At 42.0% G+C, this 26,690-nt stretch overlaps 1 protein-coding gene across 1 annotated transcript in view; it reads right to left on the minus strand.

Moving 5' to 3' along the window:
* LOC142243953 (collagen alpha-6(VI) chain-like) overlaps positions 1-26,690 on the minus strand; it is a 229,864-nt gene that overhangs the window by 44,246 nt on the left and 158,928 nt on the right. Inside the window, exons 29-30 of the mRNA XM_075316146.1 lie at positions 18,444-18,480; positions 13,796-13,807 (exon numbers count right to left, since the gene is read on the minus strand). Of these exons, the coding sequence (XP_075172261.1) occupies positions 13,796-13,807; positions 18,444-18,480 (49 nt within the window). The remainder of the gene's footprint in view (positions 1-13,795; positions 13,808-18,443; positions 18,481-26,690) is intronic.

The raw sequence follows: 26,690 nt of genomic DNA on the forward strand, positions 1-26,690 counted from the left end.
GAAACGGCTCTCTGTAGAAAGCTCACTTTCACTTAGGGAATCTACACTCTGCTGGGCTGGTGTGGAATATTTCTCTCCCCCCTTCCTCTTTTTCTTCCTCTCTAAATACCTGCCCTGAAGGTTGGGGGCGTTCTCTGACCCTTTGATTAGTTAGTGGGGACCTCTTCCAACCAGTTGGGAAGCTTTATCTTCTTTCCCTTTTCATTTTCACCTTCCCCCACTTCCTTTTTTTCCTTTTTCTTTACCTCTCTCTTGTCTCTTACTCCTTCTCTCATACCTTCTTCTATTTTGTAGCCATGATATCTATTATGACTACTTCGCTCAATAAAGGAGGTTTTAACTAGTGATGAGCGAGCATATGTGGCACTGCTAATCATTCGATCAAGCATTAGGTGCTCAATGGAGTAATAAGCAGTGCTGAGCATCGAGTGGTGCTCGAGCCCTCGAGTTACATTGCAGCAGCTTTTTACAATGATTGTAGCCTCCTACTAAAGCCAGGGATTTCACAGTTGAGTGCAGGAACTCCTCACTTAGGTGGTCTCTTAGAGAAGAAATAAAAACACCACAAAAGTTCATATCACCTTCCCTTTACCCATTGAAAATAGAACAATAAAAAACAAAAAAATATATTTTATATCACTATGTTCAGAAATGTCTGATATATCAAAATATAAAATAAATTAATATGATCAGTAAACAGCGTAATGAAAAAAAAAAAAAGTCCGTATTGCGCTTTTTTGGCCGACACAGCAGCATTGCTCTGATCAGCAGAAATGCTGTGTTCTTGTGAGTGGCGGTGCTCTGCCAGCATTCACAGCCCATTGGAGCCCCATAGTCGCATCACGGATCTCCCCATGGTGGCAGAGAACAGCGCAATCCCCGCCGGCGTGCATTAGATCACTCTGTCAGAGCTTGACAGAGCAATCTAAGGGGTTACAAGGCACACCTGATAGTCTCACATGTCTGCTGATCAGATCAGCAGACATGTACAGGAATTACAGGTGGCTTATCATGAGAGCCCATGGTAACGGGACAGACATGACCAAGGATGTACCAGTACACCCTTAGTTGTGAAGGGGTTAATGAATGGGTTTTGACAGATTTAGCTTCCTAAGAATCTTAAAGTAATGTATTAAAAAACTGAAGTATTAAAAACATCCATATGAAGAAGTTCAACATGTAATGGATAATTTTTTGTTCAAGTGGCAATTATAGCCATTGAAATATTTGGGAGTGTGCATTTCTTCTGGCTCCTCTAAACTTTTTTTAACAATTTTTGTTGTTGCATAAAAACATGTTGAATTGATTATCTGATTTGTTTCCTATTTAGGAAGTAATATATATATATATATATATATATATATATATATATATATATATATATATACTGTATGTATGTTTTTCTTCCAAATATTCTCACTTGCTACTGATTGAAGGTCTTGCATAATCAATTATGTTTTTTTAATTTCCAATTTAATTTTCATATGATTGCATGATAATGATAAACTGTTTTCAATAAAAATACATTAACCATAAAAAAGACTAATTGAACATAATTTCACACAAAACCCTCATAATGGGAGTGGACAAAATTGTGAGTAAACAACTTTGTTTCAAATGATGCTTGTTCAAACTGACAAGTAACAGTTGTGAGCAATATGAAAATTACACCTGAAAACAGATAAAAAGGGGAGAAGTTGACAATATTTGCATTATGTTTCTGTGTGTGCCACACTAAGCATGGACATCACAAAAAGGAGAAGAGAACTGTCTGAAGTCATGAGAACCAAAATTGTTGAAAAATATCAACAATCTCAAGGTTACAAGTTCATCTTCAGAGATTTTGATATTCCATTGTCCACGGTGCGCAACATAATCAAGAAGTTTACAACCCACAGCAGTGTAGCTAATCTCCTTGAACATGGACATGGACAAGAGAGAAAACTTGATGAAAGGATGATGGATAAGGAGCCCCAATCAAGCTGTCCTATATGCTCAGGGTGCATCAAAATTAGTGCAAAATATCTTTCGACACTTTAATGAAATCAAGTGTTATGGTAGGAGACCCAGGAAGACTGCACTGCTGTCACAAAAACATAAAAAATCTAGAGTGCAGCTTGCCAAAATGTATGTGAGTAAGCCAAAATCCTTCTGGCAAAGTGTCTTGTGGATAGATGAGACCAAGATAGAGCTTTTTGGTAAAGCACTTCACTCTACTGTTTACCAAAAATGGAATGAGGCCTACAAAGAAAATAACACAGCACCTACTGTCTGTGACAGGGTGTACAGCAGAGCAAGGAGAGACAACAGGCCGAGGATGATCCAACAGGTTTACTAACAGGAATACAGGAACAGCACACGACAAGTCCAAATAAAACAGATTCGGGGCACCTCCCGATAATCCAAAGTGTCAGATCACGACGTAATAGTCCTTTTCAGAGTCCCAGAAATCCCACACAATCCACTGGACGGCGAGATCTGTCTGCAGAATCAGATCTCGCGCCCAACCTCTTCAAAACTCAGCTCCCAACTAACTGAACTAATGTTCTTCTCTCCTGGGATCAGTCCCTAAGGTGGGCACACCTCCCCCTGGCCATTTAATGCATGAATGGAATTTAGACTGCTGGCTCTGTTTCATAGTTTCATAGTTTTTAAGGTTGAAGGGAGACTCTAAGTCCATCTAGTTCAACCCGTAGCCTAACATGTTGATCCAGAGGAAGGCAAAAAAACCCCAATGTGTCAAATAAGCTCCAATGGGGAAAAAAAATTCCTTCCTGACTCCACATACGGCAATCAGACTAGTTCCCTGGATCAACACCCTGTCATAAAATCTAATATACATAACTGGTAATATTATATTTTTCAAGAAATGCGTTCAGGCTCTGCTTAAATTTTAATAGTGAATCCCTCATTACAACATCATACGGCAGAGAGCTCCATAGTCTCACTGCTTGTACAGTAAAGAGTCCTCATCTGTGATTATGATTAAACATTCTTTCCTCAAGACGTAGCGGATGCCCCCGTGTTCCAGTCGCAGGCCTAGGTGTAAAGAGATCTTTGGAAAGGTCTCTGTACTGTCCCCTCATATATTTATACATTGTGATTAGATCCCCCTAAGCCTTTGTTTTTCCTAACTAACCCCAAGTTTAATAACCTGTCTTGGTATTGCAGCCCCCCCCATTCCTCTAATAATCTAGGTCGCTCTTCTATCTACCTGTAAGATTATGCTATTTATAACCTTCTATACTTTTGCTAACAAGAAATGCATCCATTCCTCTCTTAAATTCATTCAGTGAGTTGGCCATCACCACTTCCTCAGGAAGAGAGTTCCAGAGCCTCACTGCTCTTACCGTGAAGAACCCTCTTCTATGCTGATGTAGGAATTTTCTTTCCTCCAATCGAAAAGAATGCCCCCTTGTTCTTGTCATAGTCCTTGGTACAAACAGATCATGGGAGAGATCTCTATATGGCCCTCTGATATATTTGTACATATTTATTAGGTCTCCCCTAAGTCTTCTCTTTTCTAGAGTAAATAGACCTAATTTTGATAACCTTTCCGTGTATTGTAATGCACCCATTCCATTTATTATTTTAGTAGCCCGCCGCTGAACCCTTTCAAGTTCAGTAATGTCTTTCTTCAGCACCGGCGCCCAAAATTGCACACAATACTCCAAGTGTGGTCTGACTAGTGATTTGTACAGAGGGAGAATGATGTTTTCATCTCGTGCCCCCAGACCTCTTCTAATGCATCCCATCACCCTATTTGCTTTGGTGGCTGCTGCCTGACACTGGGCACTCCAATTTAGATTCTTATTCACTAAGATGCCTAAGTCTTTTTCCATGTCTGATTTCCCCAGCAGTTTCCCATTTAGTAGGTAATCGTAGCATCTGTTTCTCCTTCCCATGTGCATAACCTTACACTTATCTGTGTTAAACCTCATTTACCATTTTTCAGCCCAATTCTCCAATTTACTCAAATCCATCTGTAGTTGCAAACTGTCCTCCTTTGTGTTACCTTACATAGTTTTGTATCATCTGCAAATACTGATATTTTACTCTGTAAACCATCCACCAGATCATTAATAAATATATTAAATAGTAGGGGGCCCAATACAGACCCCTGTGGCACCCCACTAGTAACCCTGGCCCAATCTGAGTATGCACCATTAATAACCACTCTTTGTTTTCTACCACTAAGCCAGCTACCTACCCATCTACACACATTTTCCCCGAGCCCAAGCTTTCTCATTTTACTTAGCAGTCTTTTATGTGGGACAGTGTCAAATGCTTTACCGAAGTCGAGATAAATGACATCCAATGATTCTCCTCGGTCCATGTGAGAGCTTACATCCTCATAGAAGCTGATCAGGTTAGTTTGACAGGAGCGATCCTTCATAAATCCATGTTGATATGGAGTTAAACAGTTATTAACATTGAGACATTCCATAATAGTATCCCTTAAAAACCCTTCAAACATTTTACCCACAACAGATGTTAAGCTTACCGGCCTATAGTTTCCAGGTTCCCTTTTGCACCCTTTTTTGAATATTGGTACCACATTTGCTAGCCGCCAATCCAGTGGAACAGACCCAGTTTCTATAGTCTTTAAATAAAAGGAATAGAGGCCTGTCTATCACATTACTTAACTCCCTTAATACCCGAGGGTGAATGCCATCAGGGCCTGGTGATTTGTCAATTTTAATGTTACTAAGTCGGTTCTGCACTTCTTCCTGGGTTAGGCAGGTCATACTTAATGGGGCATTTACATGATCACTCTGCATTTCCCCTGGCATATGCTTTTCCTGTGTGAACACAGTTGAGAAAAAAGTATTTAAAACATTTGCTTTTCCCACATCGCTTTCTATGATTTTACCCTCATTATTTTTTAAAGGGCCAACACCATCAATTTTAATCTTTTTTCTGTTTATATAATTAAAGAATAGTTTGGGATTTGCTTTGCTTTCCTTAGCAATGAGTCTCTCAGTTTCTACTTTTGCTAAATATATTTATTTTTTACACATTTTATTTTTTTCTCTATATATTTTTAATGCTTCCTCGCTGCCTTCTTGTTTTAGCTTTTTAAATGCCTTTTTCTTATTATTCATTGCCCCTTTTACATCCTTATTTAGCCACATTGGTTTTCTCCTGTTCCTAGCCCTGTTCTGTTTACCAAGTTGTAGATTGGAGAAGTCCCATGCTGAGAAGAACAATATACATATGCAACCCCCACCAAATCAATGACAATAGCTACTGCTGAAGCCTGAGTGCAATATGATACAGGCTAGGGGGAAGGTATGGTCACTTACATCCCAAGACATAGTATTACAGCAAATACAGTGAGAAGGTAAAATACATCACATGGCATCTTATACAAAAATACGGGATGGAGACAACTACATACATCATGACAATTCCTTCCCCTCCCAACTTGTGTACGTACTAGAGACCTCTACAGGTCACTGGTTAAGTACACACAGGCAGAGCGTTACTTACATGTGGCTTCATGCAGCCACGAATTGGCATTGTAGCTCTCCCACATCATTGCCCAGGAGAACAGCTGCAGGCAGACCACCCATCACCCCAACCACACATCGCCTGACCCCAAAACCAAAGTTCCATTGTCCACCAGCCAGTTCAATGACAATCCCAGGTCCTCTATGGATTGCCTCAGGCCGAACCACTCGGGGATCAGCCAGTGTGAGGAAAGCACCCGAGTCACAAAATCCAACAAGTCTCTGTCCATCCAGCACAACCTCCTGCAAGTGCTTACCTTGATGAGCAGAAGTCGTCATAACTGCGGGTCGCACCCCGTAAACTCCTGGTGGTGCAACATGGGGGCCTAAGTCACTAGGCCAGTCCTCACATAGCGGTGCCACATCTTCCTCCATGGCACTGGGCTGTAAATAATTAACAATCCGATTGGGTGCAGGATCAGTCCTCATTTGAACAGCTGGGCAGGAGACTTGCCGATGCCCTGGCTGTCCACATTGATAGCATCTGAGCTGGGTCTCCCTCCATCCAAGGTGCTCTCTTGGGTAAGGGGTAGGGGAACTTGGAGGCCGGCTCCCACCTGAAGGTGCTGTAGGGGTTTGAGGATGATTTGTCAAATATCATGGAGGTTCAAAGATGTTTTGGGGCTGTTTTGCTACTTCTGGCACTGGGTGCCTTGACTGTATGCAAGGCATCAGGTAATCTGAATAGCAAAGGATTTTGGATCGCAATGTAGTATCCAGTATCAGAAATCTGGATTTGCATCATAGGTTATGGATCTTCCATCAGGATAATGACCCCAAACATACTTCAAGAAGCACCCAGAAATGGATGAAAAAAAAACATTGGAGAGTTTTGAAGTGGTCAACAATGAGTCTGGATCTAAATCCTATTGAATACCAGTGGAGAGATCTTAAAATTGCTGTTGGGAGAAGACGCTTTCAAATATGAAAGACTAGAAGAAGATTGCAAAAGAAGAGTGGTGCAAAATTCCGGATACAAGGTGTAAGAGGCTTGTTGATGATTATAGGAAGTGAATGATTGTAGTTATTTATTCCAAAGGGTGTGCAACCAAATTATTAGGTTGGAGTTCTGTGTGAAATTATGCCCATTTTGCCTTTTTTTTCTGTTTTTCTTTTTTATTTACTTGTTCCAATACACAGAAAGGAAATAAATATGTATAAGAAAACGCGTAATTGTAATAATTTTCTGGGAGAAATACTTCATTTTCTGGAAAAATTTCAAGGGTGCCAACACTTTCAGCCATGACTGTATATTGGTACATTGTAATAAGATCGTCCCTAAGCCTTTGTTTTTCCAAACTGAATAACCCCAAGGTTAAAAATCTGTCTAGGTATTGCAGTCCATCTATTCTTTAATACCCTTAGATGCTCTTCTCTATACCCGCTCTAGCTCAGCTATGTTCTTATTATACTCTGAAAATCAAAATTTGACATAGTTTCCTAAGTGTGGTCGCACTAGTGACTTGTATAGAGCAAAACAACGTTCTTGTCATGAGCGTCTATGCCTTTTTTAATACATCTCATTATTTTATTAGTAATTGGCAGCAGCTGTCTGACACTGGTCATTAAAGTTGAGTTTGCTAACCACCCTACACACTCAAGTCTTTTTCAGTATTCGTTTTACCCAGTGTTTTACAATCTAGTAAATGATTATACATTTTATTTTCTCTGCCCAGGTGCATGACCTAACATTTAACCACATGAAACCTTAATGGCCATTTCTCAGCCAAGCCTCCAGTGTATGTAAATCCTTCTGTAATATTAAATTATCCACTTTTGTGTTGATTACCCTGCAGAGTTTAGTATCATCTGCAAATATTCTACTCTGTATGCCCCCTACAAGGTCATTAATAAATACATTAAAATGAACAGGGTCCTGTACTGACCCCTGTGATACCCCACTGTTAATTGTGACCCAGGTCGAGTGTGTTCCATTAATAACCACCGTTTGTTTCCAATCAGTAAGACAGTTGTTAACCCAGTTACACATATTTTCCCTATACACATTAATCTCAATTTACGTACCAACCTTTTGTGTGGCACCATATTAAATGCCTTTGAAACGTCCATATACATGACATCCACTGCATTTTGGTGGTCTTACCTGGAACTTACCGCCTCATAGAAACTGATAATATTAGTGTGACAAGACCGACCTTTCATAAACCCATGTTGATACTGGATCATGTGGCTATTCTTGTTGAAATGCTTAAGGATAGCATTTCTTAGGAAAGCCTCAATGATTTTACTCACACTAGAGGTTAAACTTACTAGCCTATAATTTCCAGGCTCAGATTTTGTCCTTTTTTTAATTTTGGCACCACATTTGCAATGCGCCAGTCCTGTGGTCAGACCCTATTATTATTGAGCCAATAAATATTAAAAATAATAGCCTGTTTTTGTCTGGGATTTGTCTACTTTAGTGATTTTGAGGTGGTGCCATACTTTTTGCTGGGTTAAACAGGTGACACTTAATGGTGAATTTATGGCATATCATCTGTGATGGGATTTTCTTGTATGAATACTGTAGTGAAAAAGATGTTTAGCAAATTGGCCTTTCCCTCTTCCTCTTCCATCATTTTACTCAGACTATTTTTGACAAGGCCAACACTATCATTTTTGAGTTTCTTACTGGTTTTGTAGTTGACAAATATTTTTGGATTATTTCTACTTTCTCTGGCAATGAATATCACTGTCACAATCTTTGCTGCCCTAATTTGCTTTTTACACAATGTATTTCATTTTCTGTAATTATTTAATGCCTCGTCACTACCTTCTTGCTTTAATTCTCTTAATGCTTAATTTTTGTCATTTAATGCGCCTCTTACAGCCTATTAGTGGTTGCCTTCTATTTCTAGCTTCTTTATTCCCATAAACTATATGTCATGCACAGGTCCTAGTTAGGATGCTTATACAGGTTTCCCATTTGCATTGTATAATTTTATTTCTTCCCATAAATTAATAGCAGACATAGAAATAAGAAACTTTGCAACATATCTTGTTGGAGTAATCTGCGTCTTTCTCCTACTGGACCGATCATTCCTTCTCCAAAATCTAAGTTCGTGGGTAAATTCTGTCCTTGGTGAACACTGATTTTCTCATTACTGAGGAGTTGGATTTGCTGCTGATCAGATTCTATGGAGACTTGAGTGGGAAGAGGAGCAAAAGGTCCTCATAATTGGCACATTAAACTTCACAAATTCAAATTTTACCCATGAATTGAGAGTGAATGATCAATCCAGGAGGAGAAAGAAGCAAATTTCTATGATAAGATCTATTCCAAAGTTGCTTTTTTTTCATTCGTATTATTGATTTCTGAAATAAAAATTAAATCCATGGTTACACTTTAAGTGGAAACTGTCACCACTTTTTTGGCCTATAAGCTTCGGCCACCACCACCGGGCTCTTATATACAGCATTCTAACATGCTGTATATTAGAGTCCAGGCCGGGGGTATAACATAAAAAACACGTTGCGGTGGGCCATATGGGCGTCTCTGTTGTTCGGTGCCGGCGCCACCTCTTACGGCCATCTTCGTCCTCTTTCTGAAGCTTGTGTACATGACGCGGCTATGTCATGAACGCTCGCCGGTCCTGCGCAGGTGCACTTCAATACTTTGATCTGCCCTGCTCAGGACATGAATTCCGGCAAGTGTGTATGATGTCGGACCCGTCATGCACCGCGGCTAGAGAAGAAGGAGCACAAAGATGGACAAAAGAGGCGGCGCCGGCACCGGACAACGGAGACGACCATAAGGCCCACCGCAGCGACCGCTAGGTAAGTATTATAAAGTGTTTTTTATGTTATACCCCTGGTCTGGGCTCTTATTTACAGCATGTTAGAATGCTGTATATAAGAGCCCAGTGGTGGTGGCCACAGCTTATATGCCAAAAAAAAATGGTGACAGGTTCCCTTTAAAGCAGAAATAGAATAAAAAGCTTTATTAAACATATCTGTACAATGCCAAATAATGTGTGTTGAGTCTCAGTTATGGTTATTTATTAATTCAATGATTATAATAAATAAACATTTATGTAATAACTATATAAGTATAAAATGAAGGTGAATGAAGAACATAATTGGTTGCTTTAATAAAATATAAATTAAGTGTAAAGAAGAAATACTGTACATATAGTGCAATAGCCTATAATCAATACCCACACATAAATATCATATAAAATGATGTGCTATCTGTCTGTCTAGATCTATATACACAGTGGGTGAAATAAGTATTTAACATGCACTAATTTTCTAATTAGCAGTTGACATGAATTTCTCACCAGATGTCGGTAACAACCCATCCAATCCACACAGGCAAAAAAAAAAATCAAGCCATAGATGCCCATGAATTAAGTTATGTATAATAATGAAATATGACACAGGGAAAAAAGTATTGAACACATGAAGAAAGACAGGTGCAAAAAGACATGGAAAGTCATGAATTCAGCTGAAATCTATCAGTAATTATAAAGCAGCCCTGCCACTTAGTGAAAAATAATATCAGCTGGTTAAACTGATGGTCTATAAAAAGAAGTCTCCTTACCAAGGCACCACACAAGAAACATCTCATGATGGGTAAAACCAGTGAATTGTCTGAAGACCTTCACATCCTTATTGTAGCAAAACCTAATGATGGCATTAGTAAAAGAAGAATTTTTAAACTACTGAAGGTTCCAGTGAGCACTGTTGAGGCCATAATCCGAAAGTGGAAAGAACATAATTTCACCAGAAATCAGCCATGACCAGGTGCTCCCCATTATCAAAAAGTTGTCCAAGTGCCAAGAACCACCTGTGGAGAGCTACAGAAAGACCTGCACTCTACAGGTACAATTGTTTAAAAAAAACCAGTGAGTAATATACTAAAGCTCCATGGCCTGTAGGCATGCTGACCACGCAAAACTCCATTGCTATACGAAAAGCATGTTCAAACAAGTTTAATGTTTGAAATATGGGGAAAATATAGTCTGGTTAGATGAGACCAAAATTGAACTCTTTGAATGCCATAATACACACCATGTTTGGAGGCCTAAGCCACTTATTATCACCCACCAAAAACACCATACCCACAGTGAATTTTAGAGGTGGAAACATCATGGTGTGGGGCTGTTTTGAACATATGGCACTGGTAAACTTCATATAACTGAAGAAAGGATGAATGGACCAATGTACTGAGATATTCTTGATAAAATTCTGCTGTCATCTACCATGATGATGGATGATGATAATACAAGGGTGGACATTTCAGCAAGACAATGATCTCAAACACGCAGCCAAGGAAACACTCAATTTGTTTCAGTTAACATAACTTAATTTATGGACATCTATGGTTTTATTTAGTCACCTGTGTGCATTGGCTAGGTTATTACTGACATCTGGTGAGAAGTCATGTCAATAGCACCTGTAGAACTATATTTACATAGAGAAATGGTGACGTGTCGAATACTTATTTCTCTCACTTTATATAAATATATGTATGTATATATTTTTGAATATGAATATTATATATACACACGTACATATATATTGTACACACACACACTATATATGTTGAAGATTAATTTCACTCATTTCTTAGATTACTATTTTGCGTCACATCAGAATGTCACTTAAAATACCTATACGGATGACAATGACTAGAAATATGGGCTAAAACTCAGTAATAATTCAACACAAACATTTTTGAACATGAAAAATCGTCCATAATAATTAATAGCCCAAAAATTTTTAATAATTAAATCTAAATTACATTAGAATAAATATTAGACATGTTAAAAACAGTAGACTGCTGTATATTGCACGGACAATAGTAACATTAGTTGAGTAATTCAAATGCTGACAAAGGTAGAAGATAATGTGACGCCCTGGCAAAACCAGGTAGTCATAGTTAGGCCCCGCACAACACCTTCCCTCATTAGGAAACATACAGCCAACCAGAAAACCCTAGTCACCCCCCCTTAGGGAAAGATAGACACACCAGTGGGCGTGACCAGGCGGTTGGGACACGCACACCCAGGGGTCCAGACAGTCTGGGGCGGGAAAAAGAGCAGTCAAGCTTTAGAGTTCAGTTTGGAGAGGAGTGTGGGCTGGAGCTAGGGGTAGCTCCAGCAGTGAAGTTCAAGTTGAACGGTACCAGGGTAGGAGCCCTGGTGCCACTGGCTAGGAGGCAGATGGTGGTCTCCGTCAGCAGGAGACGGGAAGACGGCTCAGTGGAACCGAGGTGAACCGGGACAGGGTTGTAGCCCGCCGGTACCGACGAGGGGAACTGACCTGGAAACCGTAGCACAAAGGGGGGTACTCGGACCCTGAAGCCAGGGCCAGAACCAACTGGAGCTGGTTAATTAACCGATTGAGACCAGGACTAGAGGTCCTGTCCCACCCAAAGTCCCTCATAGAAGACAACAGCCCACCAGTTAGGGATAAAAGGTCACCGCCAGGGCCCATAGATCCCACGGGCCAGCGTCTGCGGGCACGGCTCCTTAGGCCACATCCAGCCAGGAGCGGACTCCTGAGTTTCACACTAGGAAAGTCCACTTTACACAAAGTAGTGCAGGAAAAGGATAGAGACCACCAGCCAGATGGGAGACCAGAACGCAACCGGCCACGGCACCGGCCACATCACTTTGGTTTACCAGAGACTTGTGTGTTTTACTATAAGTGAGTACACCAGCACCCCATGCGGCCGCCATCCCCTGCACGCGCCAATCGGGTTCCGGGGCCACCATCCCTGCCCACGGAGGGGTTAACAACTTGCTGCACAGCATCTCCCCCGGGTGCCCCGTAATAGCAACGGTGGTGTCCCACCTCACCACACACCGTGGGTGGCGTCAGAAACTTAATACTGCCCAGCCCGTAAATATATGTCCCCCCATTTATTTGGAGTGTCCGCGAGACCCCCGGGTCCAGAGACCCTCGAGCCACCACCCATGAAGGCCCGGATCCGAGCAGCGACGGCTGCTGGCACGGGGGCAGCACAATAACACTACAGTATCTATAATATATGAGGGTAAAATCCTTGTCCCCAACTTGTATATTATCTGACTACACTGAACTATTGAAGGTACTTACATGCAAGATGTTAGATAGTGGTTACAGCTTCCCTGCCATCTCAACACACGTTGAACTTCCTCAGGAGGGAGTGGCTATGTAGCCACACTACATCCAATAACACTGTTTTTATCCCAGTATGAGTCATTTTAAACACTGCAAGCGGCTCGTACTGGGCTGAGCACTGAGTATACCCAAGCACACAGTCGCTCGCTAGAGTGGTTTGCATACGTAAAGCTTGTGAACTCAAACACTGATTTTTTTTATAAAATCTGTGTTCAGTTTGAACTTTAAATTTCAGGTTCACTCATCTTTACACATGACCATCGAGAACTGACATCCAAAACTGGTATTACTTACTTCATGCTCTTTACATATTATGGAGGCTGTATGTCTGTATTAATGGGTTCTGCGTAACCACCTCATACACGTTATTATGTCCTAGATAGGTCCTGCTCACCATCTAACTTGCCATTACTCACTTGACTCTGTTTACACTCTGGTCCTTCACCTATGCAATGAGTTTTATATAAACCGCCCACCTGGGTCATGTAACTTACACTGCCCCCCAATTCGATGCATATGATCGGAGGATTATACCTTAAATAGTGGGCTTTTAGTTCCCCAACACACATCTTCTGTGGAAGTTCAACGAAACGTGCATTGTGACGGCAGGGAAGCTTTAACCACCATCTAACATCTTACATGTAAATGCCTTCGATAGTTCAGTGTAGTCAGATCATTTACAAGAATGGGACAAGGAGTTTACCTTCATACATTATAGATATGTATTATCCTCTATCTTTACCAGCATTTGAATTACTTAACTAATGTTACTAATGTACCTGCAATATTCAGCAGTCTACTGTTTTTAACATGTCTGATATTAATTCTAATGTAATTAGAGATATAGATATAGATAACAGATATAGATCTATATAGATATAGATAACACAGTATCACATCAGATGATCACAGCTCTCCTCATCCCACTCTCTGCGCAATGATCTCTATGCACATCACAGAGCATGCCTGGAAAATGCTCCCATCAAAGTACATGACGATATTTAGTCTATTGAATCCTATGGTTCATGTGGGCGCTGTAAATTATATCTCTAAATGCTGTTTACAGAAGGTCATGCAAAATGGCTACCTTATAATTATACAATGAAAACGGATAAAAAAAAAAAATCTTAGATCAGAAAATAAAAACAGTAAGAAATAAAAATTAATCTTACCTTGACAACATGCTGTAAAGGGAGACAGACAATGGTATCAGTATTACAGAGCAGGTTTGCATTAGAATTTATTGTACAATTATTCTGTAATAGCGCAGTTATTATCCATATGTATACGATAGTCTAAAGTTAGCGCTCTATGGTGGTGTCTGTGGTAATGTGGCTTGTTGTGACATGCAACTATAATGGTTCCGTAACGCCAAAATAACACGACTGTGTTTTTAGTCCAAGTGCTGTCCCTGAGAAAACGGGTTGTACTCAGACCAATTTTATTCAATGAAAAAATGTAGATGAGTATTTTTTTTCACAGACTAAATTTGCATGTTTAAAAAAGAAAAAATAGAAAATAGCAGAATGCACTAATTTCTTCCATATAGAACATTTGGTTTGTGGTACCCAAGATAAAAACGGATTCTATACAAAGCAACTGTGTAAAATCTGATTGTTATGGTTAAATTGCAATCCTTTAACAAAGGAAACTGTATTTGGTTTTGGTACTTTTTTAAAAACTGTAAATTTTAAAAAATTGATAAAAAAAAAATCATCTGAGTCTTCTGGATGAAACTTGGCAGGTCATGTGAGCTTTGCCTCATGGAGATAAAGTCATAGGAGACCCTTGATGACCCACCATCTTGCAGATTTTTATCATTGATATTTTACTTTTCTCTCTATAGGGAAACATTGTGGCCAGGCTGAACAAAATCCTACAATATGTATTGGACTACTATTTTGGATAACAAAACTACAGCCTTTATTTTAGGAGATAAGGAATCATGCAGGGTTCCCTTTTTAAGGGGAGTCAAGTTTGAGGAGTGACCAATGTTATTGGCCCCTGAAACATAAATGCTATCTAAAATTGAACTAATAAATCTTTAATGTTTTGCCTTTTGTGGATAATTTATATCACCTATATAAATCAGATCACTAGAGATAGTATTGTGTGTGTAAGGGAATGCAAAAGTCAATGCAATTAAACATCGCCGTCTGCTGGATGAACGTAATAACAGCAGAGAAGAGAAAGCCTGTATGCAGGAACTAAGAGTGGAGTCTGTGCTTCATCAAGGGAAGAGTTTAGAGAAGATGTGTCAGGTGAGAGTTGTGTCGCAGATACTAAATAACCAGGTCAGGCAGAGGAGGGGTGGCGTTGGTGTCGAAGCCTGTGACAGCAAAGTCATGTGGTCACAAAATGGGCTTATAGCCATCATCACTTCAGAGGGGTCCTGTTACACTTAGGGGTACTTTGCACACTATGACATCGCAAGCCAATGCTGCGATGCCGAGAGCGATAGTCCCCGCCCCCGTCGCAGCAGCAATATCTTGTGATTGCTGCCGTAGCGAACATTATCGCTACGGCAGCGTCACACGCACTTACCTGCCCTGCGACGTCGCTCTGGCCGGCAACCCGCCTCCTTCCTAAGGGGGCGGGTCGTGCGGCGTCACAGCGACGTCACACGGCAGGCGGCCAATAGGAGCGGAGGAGCGGAGATGAACGGGACGTAAACATCCTGCCCACCTCCTTCCTTCCGCATTGCAGCCGGGACGCAGGTAAGGAGATGTTCCTCGCTCCTGCGGTGTCACACACAGCGATGTGCGCTGCCGCAGGAACGAGGAACAACATTGTACCTGTCGCTGCTGCGAAATTATTGAAATGTCGGACCCTATACCGATCATATGATAACGACGCTTTTGCGCTCGTTAATCGTATGTAAAAAGATTCACATACTGCGATCTCGACAGCGACGCCGGATGTTCGTCACTTTCGATTTGACCCCACCGACATCGCAGCTGCGATGTCGTAGTGTGCAAAGTACCCCTTAGAACCTGGATAATGCCTAAGCTATACCTAAGCTAAGAGGAAGATCAATTACTTGAGCTGAAAGGAAAATCCATGACCTAAGTTGAGAGAAAGATCGTTGACCTGTCCCAGAGGAAGACCAAGTGCTGACTGTCAAGCACCAAAGACCATGAAGACGTGTGTCTGTGGAAAGAATTTAGGAAAGAAAGGGATCATGATGGTGAAAGACCCCACCAGAAGTGGATACATTTTGACTTTGGGAATGAATGCCCTGAAAGAAATAAAGCGAGAAAAACTGTGGGAAGATAAGGCGCAAATAGGGTCTTACCTGGTATGACAATGGGAGGTGAATGTTTGGCAGGAACACTCACCTGATGCGGTTGTGCCAGTCATAACCTCTTTGACAGCATGAAAGTAGCGTGGAAGGCAGCGGTCCCACAAAAAGGAGTGATTTCAGACAGCAGGAGAAAAGCAGGTTTAAATACCGCGCCAAACCACAGGAGTCCAGATGAAGTTAGTAAATCTCTTTTCTTTATTTTCACAGGTCTACGCGTTTCAAGGACCTATCCATCCTCTTCCTCAGGACAAAATGCAGAGAATACTAATTCTCTGATAGTATTCTCTGCACTTTGTCCTGAGGAAGAGGATGGATATGTCCTTGAAACGCGTAGACCTGTGAAAATAAAGAAAAGAGATTTACTTACTTCATCTGGACTCCTGTGGTTTGGCGTGGTATTTAAACCTGCTTTTCTCCTGCTGTCTGAAATCACTGAAAGAAATAAGGCAGTTCCTGGTGGATAGTGGGGCAGGACAAAAGAAAGGCCCCACCTATCATGGACATCAAAGGAGAGAAATAGCCTGAAGATTCGCCAGCTCTCCAAAGGCTATGCCTACTGGAGGTAGTGTCACACCAGGAGGAGTTGGTCCATGGTGAGGAATTCCCACCCCTGTAGGGTGAAGTCGAAAAAGAAAGTCCGCCTCTTGCAGAGTGACCATAGAGTACATGTGGAGACCTGGAAGAACTGGGATGGTGGGCCAAGGAGAATCTCACCCAATGAAAGGCCAAGCCGAGGTACAGAACACCGAGGAGGGAGTGAGATGGCATCATTTGCCAGCATGAAAACATGAGCATGACACTGGTGTCTGCACACGACTAGGGTGGTGCTGGTGTGTGCCACAGAAGTTGATAATAATGGAGACTACAGAGAATAGGCAGAGTAGGACTCACACCTAATCCACGGTCAGGTGTTTTAGAGGGTGTGCTGCTACAGCTAAAGGCGGTACCATGTACAAGGGTGTCACCCCATTTTCAGGACTGCTGTGAGCCTGAAGAGACCAGAGGTCTGAGGCCTGATGGTGAGGTGTGGTTCGATAGCCTGGTGGAGGAAGTCATTGATTCCCAAAAAGGAGTGTCAGAGGTTGAACTTCTGCATGAGGTACTTGAGGTCTCAAATACTCCTGTCAAGACAACTCAAGAGGAGTCTCGAAGTACAGAGTGTGCCAGTATTGATGTCCCAGCCACGAGGTACGCACAAAATGATTTCCTCTGGCAATGTATAGTGCAAAAGACACAGGGATGTGCACAAATACTGTTGTCACTGGGCCTGCTGCTAAAGAGACTCAAGGTGCAGAGTAACTCTTCTTCCCTAAGGACTCATGAGTTTAAAGAGAGGAAGAATGTAAGGGGATGAAGAAGTCATTGCAAGTAAACATCGGCATCTGCTGTCCGAAAGTGATAAGAGCAGAGAAGAGAAAGCCTGTAAGTAGGAACTAAGAGTGGAGACTGTGTTTCATCGAGTGAAGAGTTTAGAAAAGAAACCGGGACAGGTGACAGTTGTGTCGCAGTTACTAAATATATAGGCCTGGCTGATAAGGGACAGAGTTGGTGCTAGAGCCTGTAACAAGAATGTTATGTGATCGCAAAGTGAGCTTACAGCCACCATCGCCACAGAAGGGTCCTGGAGCGGTCAGATCTCAGAGAAGGCCTGAAGTATACTTGAGCTAAGAGGAAGATTGGTGACCTGATCTGAAAAGAAGATCCGTGACCCAAGTTGAGAAGATCGGTGAACTGTTCCAGAGGAAGACTGAGCGCTGACAGTCAAGGACAGAAGACTGAGCTCCATTGAATTGCCCACGGATGACACAATGGACTTCAAGAAAATGGCTGTGGAGTCGGCGTGTGCGTAGAAAGGCCTCCACGGCCATTTTCTTGAAGTCTATTGCATCAATGTGCGCATGCGCTGCCTCTGCAGCCATTTTCTTGAAGTTCATCGTGTCAACCATGGGGGATTTAATGGAGCCTGCAGTCAGATCAGGCGCCCGCCGTGACACTGGAGTGACACCCTCAGTATTGCCAACCCTGCCTTCTATGACCCCGCTCCACCACCACCGCCCCGATAAACCATATTGTAAGACGCACCCCCATTTTACCCCTGTTATATGGGCAAAAATAGTGGCTCTTTGTAGAAGAAGAGGGGAAAAAAAATAAGGTGCAAGGAAAAAAAAAATAGAAGGGGTTAGTTGAGCTAAAATGCCCAAGTTGGACTCTAAAGTAAAAATATAATTTTCAAAACTAAAAATAAAAACAGTTTATACGGTTATCCTGCCTTGTTTTTTCAAAGTAAGTACACCACCCTCGTGAAGTGTAAGAGCTGTATCTAATCAGGTATGTAATTTGTACTGTAAAATCTAGTGACAGATCGGATTTGAAAACCACATTGACTTACCATGATAGGCTTCAGCCTGAACTAATATTGCTGGGAGTGAATCAAATTGTCAACTAAATCAACTTTTATAAGCAGCTTGATATATAACAACAATATTAAAGTAATTATGCAATATAGTCATACTTACGACATGTCTCCCGTATAAAGTTAATAAGTTCACATTGCTGTAGAAAAACACAAGAAATGGTATTTATTTACTGAGTAAAGTATATAGATTTTAGACTTTATGGTTAATATGATGAGTTCACATTAAAGGATTGGTCCCATCCTGTTTGTTCAGAAGCGCACTACGGGGGTAAAGGGGGTGTGGCGCCTGTTTGATTAACACTTTAGACAAGCTACAGTGTTGGCTTGATATGTGCGCTCTACGATCCTGCTGTAAGAGACATCTTTGCCTCTTTAGCATCTGAGGAGCATAATAGCACTGAAGATGGCTGGGACTAGGAGCTGACAGTGTGCTCCAGCAATCATGGTCAATTTCAGTGCAGTGCTTACAAGCTCAATAGAAAAAATTGTCGGGCGTGGCCTGCACGCTGATGGCGACGGCTGCTTGAAGGAGAGCTCTGTGCTGAAGCAGGATAAACCGGCTCTTATCAGCTCACAGATAACAGGATTACCAGCTACAGGAGGTGTGAGTAACCCCAGCCCCCAGCTATGCCTAAGGGGAGACCTAAAAAGACTGGCACTCCAGCCAAACTGACAGACTTCTACCCCCTGGATAGGGATCTCTGCTCACCAAGCAAGATGGCTTCACACTCAGCTTCTTCCCACTCCTCACAGGGAGAAACAGGCTGTTTAAGAGGCTGCACAGCCATTCCACTGACAGAGGAAACAATGCAAGCTCTGCTGAAAACGCTGAGGGCTTCCTTGCAGGCTGATCTCAGAGAAATAGTAAGAGAGCTGAAGGAAGAGATCAGGTCTCTAGGGGTTCGCACAGAGCATGTAGAAACTAAGATGGCTGAATTTGCAACATCACATAACAATCTGATAGATGCTAACACAGCTTTGGAAAAGGAGGTGGAGGCACTAAAACTTAAAATCAGTGATATAGAGGACAGATCCCGAAGAAATAACCTAAAAATCAGAGGGATTCCCTCATCAGTAGCAGATAAAGACCTCCAGGAATACTTCCACAAGTTTCTGCAGCTTATACTCCCTGGATGGGACACCAGAGACCTGATAGTGGACAGGATTCATAGAGTCCCTAAAGCCAAAGGCATAGATCCAGCTCTGCCTAAAGATGTCCTGGCTAGACTTCATTTCTATAAAACAAAAGAAGCTGTGCTTCACACACTGAGGGGAAATCCAGCCCTGCCAGACACTTTCATGGGACTAAAAATCTTCCCAGATCTTTCTGCTGCAACTCTTAATAAAAGAAGAGAATTTGCCCACCTTTCTAAACTCCTTAGAGATCAAGACATCAAGTACAAGTGGGGGTTTCCGGTGAAGATGATAATTTTCAAAGATGGAGGCACTCACATATGTCATACTCCTGCTCAGCTGGGCAAATTTCTGGATGACTGGGGAATAGCCCACCCACCAAACCCTGGTGGGCAGGAGAATCATAGAGGCCCTCCAGACAGGATTAACCCTGAATGGTCAGTAGCTTAGCTGGGACTCCTTCCTGCTTATGGCACCTGCTGTCCCTGCTCCTGTGACACGGGATGTCACGTAGCCCCCCTGATGTTCTCGCCTATGGCGAGCGGTTATACACCGGGCACCCTACTCGGGGCAAACCGGTGTTGTTGGAATTTTTTTGTTTTTGTTCCTCTTCTCACAAATGTTCCTTAATTTTTTCTGGAAATTTCTCTCAATTCCTTGCTGGTCTAGCCCCTCTCATCCCTGATGGCGTTCCTGGGAATTCAACCCCCCCTGCGGCTCCAATATGAGAATTAAGATATTGTCTATTAATGTGAACGGACTCAACTCCCCAGCAAAAAGGTCAATGATGTGGAGAGAGGTCAAGGCATCTAACTGTGATATAGCGTGCATTCAGGAGACCCACCTTCTTTCCACAGATAATAAACGGCTACTTCATCCAAGCTTCCAACACACCTTTTTTGCTAATGACTCAAAAAAAAGAGGAGGAGTGGCCATTTTAATAAAGAACTCAGTGGCCTTTAAATTGATAAATGTCAGTTATGGAGCGGATGGAAGATATATTATTTTGTCTTGTTATATCAACAGCGTCCCTTATACCTTGGCAACGGTCTACTCCCCAAATTCATCACAATTGAACTTTGCTAGGAAATTTTTCCAAGCATTCAAAGATACTGCCACAGGGGCGGAAATCATCTGTGGAGACTTTAATATACCTGTAATACGCTCCATGGATTGCTCCAACACCAGCATCCCACATGCTAAGGAACTTAAGCATCTCATCAATGAATTCCATTTTCATGACATCTGGAGATATTTGCACGCATCAGAAAGAGACTATACGTTCTTCTCTTCCAGGCACCGCTCATACAGTAGAATTGATTTTTTTTTTGGTCGACAGCAAATCTATAAGTAATTGTGTGGCAGCTGATATTGGTTTAATTACTTGGACAGATCATGCGCCGATCTCTTTGTCTGTTCAGGGTAGCTTTAATGTTCAAAATTCCCCTAGGTGGAGACTGAATACCAGCTTGCTTGGTAGGCAGAAGGTACATGATGAAGTAGAGTCAGTGTTAACAGAATATTTTAAACTTAATAATAATGGGGAAATTTCTGACGAGACCCTGTGGGCTGCTCATAAAGCCGTAGTCAGAGGGCAGCTCATAAAAATAGCCTCCATCCAAAAACGGAAAAAAGACGCAGATATTAAATATATATTAACCCGTATTCATCACCTTGAATCCCTGAATAAAGCCAAAGCATCCCCTAACTTGACTAAAGAAATTGTAACCCATAGATTCCAACTAAGATCCCTACTCCTGCAAAAATACGAACATAATCTTAAAAAAAATAGATCGACATTTTATGCTATGGGGGATAGAGCGGGGTCCTTATTGGCAAGAAGGACGAAAAAACGTGAGATCCAATCTAAAATAGAATTCCCGAGGGACCCGAACGGAACAATCACTAGACATCCCATTGAAATAGCAGAAGCATTTGCGAAATACTATGAGGCCCTGTATAATCTAAAATATGATTCCAATACGTCACAGCCGACTCAAGTGGATATACAGGGTTTCCTAGACACCCTGGATCTTCCCCGGGTCTCAGATGAGCAATTAGAGGAACTTAATCTTCCCTTTACTACACATGAAATCCTAGGTGCCATCAAAATGACTAAGTCTAACTCTGCCCCGGGCCCCGATGGGCTGCCATACGAATATTACAAACAATTTACATCCACTCTGTCCCCCTTTATGTCAAAAACCTTCAATTTTTGGCAAAATAAAGGGTCAATTTCTCCAGACAACTTAGAAGCGATAATTATCACGCTACCCAAGCCAGGGAAACCTGCAGACACCCCGGGTAATTTTAGGCCCATTTCACTCCTAAATTGTGATGTTAAAATTTATGCCAAACTAGTGGCAGATAGACTTCACAAAGTGATCCCGACCTTAGTGGCTCCAGATCAAGTTGGGTTTGTGACAGGGAGGCAATCTAAGGATGGCACCAGACGGATGCTTGACTTGATTGGACTGGTGGAGATATCGGGTGAACCCAGTGCATTCCTGTCTCTTGATGCTGAAAAAGCCTTTGACAGGGTGCACTGGGGATACCTGGAGAGAGTTCTAACAAAATTCGGGTTCTTGGGGAACATCAAGTCATTTATTCTAGCCCTCTACTCTTACCCAAATGCGTCAGTGTTGGCATCGGGGTTTCTGTCATCTAAATTTCAAATAAGTAATGGCACCCGCCAGGGGTGTCCATTGTCTCCCGCTATTTTTGCTTTAGTGGTAGAACCTCTGGCGGAAGCTATACGAAAAAACATAGCCATTTCTGGTATAAGAGTTGGGGAATTTGAACATAAACTTGGTTTATACGCAGACGATGTGATAATTTCCTGTTCTAACCTTGCAGTGTCGATTCCAGCAGTGGTGAACACATTATCAAACTTTTCTAAAGTGTCGTATTATAAGCTTAATGCGGCAAAGTCTTTGATACTGCCGTTTAATGTACCGGCGGAGGCCAGGAGTGCGCTGGAGGGGGCCTTTCAATTCAAATGGTGCGACAGGGGGATACCTTATTTGGGTATTAAGCTGACACCATCGCAGATGTTAATTAAAGAAAATTTGGAACCTCTGATCCAAAATTTAGAAAAGGAATTGGGAAGATATGAAAAAATATCATTGTCCTGGATGGCCAGGATATAGTCCTTTAAAATGGTTTTCTTACCCAAAATATTGTATGTGCTCAGATGCCTTCCCATCAAAATTTCTCACAAAACCCTGATGAAACTTCAATCGTTGACTAACAAATTTGTCTGGGGTAATAAAAGGGCTAGGGTCGCAGGTAAAGTGTTATACCCCCCATATGACTTAGGGGGATTGGGCACCCCAAACATAACGGCATATTATAAAGCCTTACTAATTGAATCACTAAAGGAATGGTGGCGTCCAGGTAATTCACATAGATGGGCTCAGATTGAAAATTTCCTGTCCCGCCAGGGCTCGGTCAGAAGAATGATGGAAGCAGAATATTTGAGCCGTTCACGGTTCTCCCCGTGTGTTCCCACCATGTCAGCCTCCCTGGAGGTCTGGCGAAATGACTTGATTCATAAGATTCAGATTCCTCTTTCAGAGATTTCCCTCAAGTCGTTGGAATCTCAAATCCCCTTTTTGAATCTGGCCAGGTGGGAGGGATCGGGCATTACAGTGCTGGCGGATCTATACTCTGATTTGGGTGTTAACCCCTTTAATGAAATAGTACGGGAACACCCCTCTTTAAAGGGCTGTTTCTATCAACACATCCAAATTAGTCATTTTCTGGCCTCTAAATTTCCTCCAAAGTCAAAGCCTCTGTTACCTACAACAAAAGCTTTGGTATTTAAAAAGATAATTAAATCCAAAGGTATCTCCTCGACATACAAATGGCTCAATAACCCCCCCGAAGAGCAAAAATCTCCTTATATGAATAAATGGGACGTGGAGTTGAGTGTCTCTACCTCACCTTCAAACTGGCACTCGGCATCAGCAAATATCCAAAAATATTCCAAGTGTATAAATCATCTGGAGCAACTGAAAAAAGTACACCTGCGATGGTATCGGTCCCCAGCCAACTTAGCACAGTTCCTCCCAAATTATTCGCCACATTGTTGGAAGGGCTGCCTCCAAAGGGGTACTCTTGGTCACTGCTGGTGGGCTTGTCCCAAGGTTTTCTCGTTCTGGTTGGAGGTGTTTGGCCTGATGGGTGAGCTGACAGGCAATCGTATTAATCCGAATCCGGCTCTGGCAGTGCTAAACGTGGGTATAGAGGAGTTCTCTTGGGAATCCAGGGGTTTATTAGTTCACATTCTAGTAGCTGCCAGATATTGCATAAGTTTGCACTGGAAATCCCCAAAGACGCCTACATTAGTTGAACTATATAACCGAATTAATCTCCAATGCCAATACGAGTTCTGTCTGGCTCACTCCATCCGCGCCAAAAACAAAATACTTCAGATTTGGGACACGTGGTTAAACTCTGTATATGCATCCCCTGTCAGGCATCTGTTTCCAGGGCAAACTGTTGATAATTAAAAACGGGTCAAATAGGCTCAAAGTGTGTGTAACGTAGGGTGTTCACCCATACCACATGTCAATAGTCAAGGTGTTTAAATCTCTGTTGTTGTTACTGCTCGGGCTACCCCAAAACGCCATCCAATTCCCTCCCTCCCCCCTCCCCCTCCCTGGTTGCCTCCTTGCAACCATCCATGGTTCTCCCCCTCTCCCCCACCTCTCTCTCCCCTCCCTTTTCTTATCTTCCTTTCTTACTCTCTGGTTCTGGTTGTTTGGATCCCTCATTTTGAGGATTAAAGAGTAAATTGGTAGGTTGATTCTATACGTATTGGGTATTGATTAACCTAAAAAAGTTGCAACTTGCATCAGACATGATTGGTGGTGGTGTGACAGGAAATGTGAATCATAATCAAAGGTGACACTACCACATGTTACAGCGTTGTTTTCTTTGTGTATTATTGCCAATGATACCTGAATCTCTCCTTTTTTTTTTTGTAATGTAACTTCCTACAATAAAAATTGATTGGAGTAAAAAAAAAATAGAAAAAATTGTCAATACCAGGGGAAAGGGAGAACATTTTAATACATAGTAAATTACTAAATCACTTATACTTACAAGCACTATCGATCAGTATGGGGATAACCCTTAAAGCCTCAATGCACATGGCTGTATTATAAAACTCTGTTGTAAGGACTTGTAATATGGTACACATAGACTAGGAGCCCATACTGTACCTCTACATGCCTCCAATTTTAAAGGGAATTTGTCAGCAGGTTTTTTCTATGCAATATGAGGACTATGATGTAGGAGCAGAGAGCCTGATGTGTCACTTACCGGACTCCCTCCTTCGTGTAGTTTTGATGCAGTCCTTTTTTCTCTGCTATAGATGTAACAGTAGACAGAATGCTGAGGTGTGTAACCCTAGCCACATCACTGATTAGCAGCTTCCTGTGTACACTGTACATTGTCAGCAAGCTGCCAATCAGTAGTGTTGGCCAGGTTACGTGGATTAGACTGACTACCCGGCACATGACCCCAAGTCCTCTAATGATCTTCTGCCGATAAAACACTGTTTGTATTGAAACTACAGCCAACTGATGAGCATGTGACACATCGCTGGAATCAAGGTCTCTGCCCCTACATTATGCTGTTCTCAGATTAATTAGCAAAATCTGCTGACAGTTTCCCTTTAATTGGAGCCACAGCACAGTATGCAATTTTTTGTTTCATGGATTCACACTAAATATTTTATCTAATTCATCCATCTACAGTGACTATGTACAGTATCTACTGCATCTATAGTCACTTTAGATGGATGGATTCTATAGTCACTATAGCCGGCGGCTGGAAAATATTGGAGGTGGTGTACATGTGAACCAAATGCTTAATCTGTTAGGCCTTCTTCACATGTCCAATTTTCCAGTATGTGTGGTATCGTTTTTTTTCACAGATACCACACATACCTATTTTAACCTTTGGTGCTAGTCATCATGTCTGTGTTTTTACATGGGCCATGTGTGAAAACACACATAAACATATCAATTTTTTTCCCAGCAGCACAGAGGACATTGGTCAATACAACTCAATGTGTGAGTGAAAACCATGTAAAGAACACAGATGACATACGTGTTTAACTTTGCAAAGTATAGGAGAAGCTTTGTAATTTAATTATTTATTTAGCCATCTTTGATGAATAATGATAATAGACTGCAGAGTTGTGATAAAAAGGGTTAATGCCGCACTGCCATGAAAAACAGGACAATCCAGGGATGTCTCAGTGGTGATTTATTGGACAATGGTTTTTGGGATTCCATCTCCTTCACTGGGCCACAATCACATCTGATCAAATGATTGTGACCTCTAAGGCTAGTTTCACCTTGCGTTGAACGGCATCCATTTCATTGCGTTGTGTGACGGATGCAACGGATGCGTTGCATATAATAGCACACCGGATGCAACGGATCGTACAAAATAACGGAAAGCTTTTTTTTTTCTTCTTTACAGTTTTACCGGCAGCAGACTATTGTGAACGATCAGCTGATCACCCGGCGGCCGGGCGCTCAGCTGATCGCTCTTAAAAGCCGGCTGCCGGGCGCTCAGCTGATCGCTCTCACATGCCGGCGGCCGGGCGCTCAGCTGAACGTTCGGCCACCAAGAGACAAAATAAAGTTTCTGTGATTAAAAAAAAAAAAAAAGATGAGCATGCGCAGTGAAAAATAGAGGATTCCGCTGCTCAAAAACGTTACATGCTGCGTTACTTCTGCCCGGCGGAAGCATTGCAGCATCGGCCAGCGGAATCAATGCAGGTACTTTTGGTACAATCCGTCATCCATACAAGTCTATGGGAAACAACGGAATCCGTTAACGGATTCCGCTGTTTTCCAAAAGGGCGGATTGTGACTGAAGGTAATTAACACAAGTGTGAAAGTACCCTAATAAATCACCACTGAGACATAGATTGCCCTGTTTGTCACGGCAGGGCGGCATTAGCTCTTTGTATCACAATTTTACAGTCTACAGCCACATGGGGCTGCAGTAGCCGTGTTTTATATGCTTGCACGTGGTTGTGACTCTTCACAACCTAACAAAGTGAGCCTCTACAGTGTTTCACCCTTTGTTGTCCACCTGGGTAAGGCTATGTGCGCACTTACCGGATTTTGCCGCGGATTTTCCGCGGATTTGCTGCATGTTTCGCTGCAGAAAATGTTCATAACATCTC

Source organism: Anomaloglossus baeobatrachus, chromosome 6 (genome assembly GCF_048569485.1).
Source record: "Anomaloglossus baeobatrachus isolate aAnoBae1 chromosome 6, aAnoBae1.hap1, whole genome shotgun sequence".
NCBI classification, from domain to species: Eukaryota; Metazoa; Chordata; class Amphibia; order Anura; family Aromobatidae; genus Anomaloglossus; species Anomaloglossus baeobatrachus.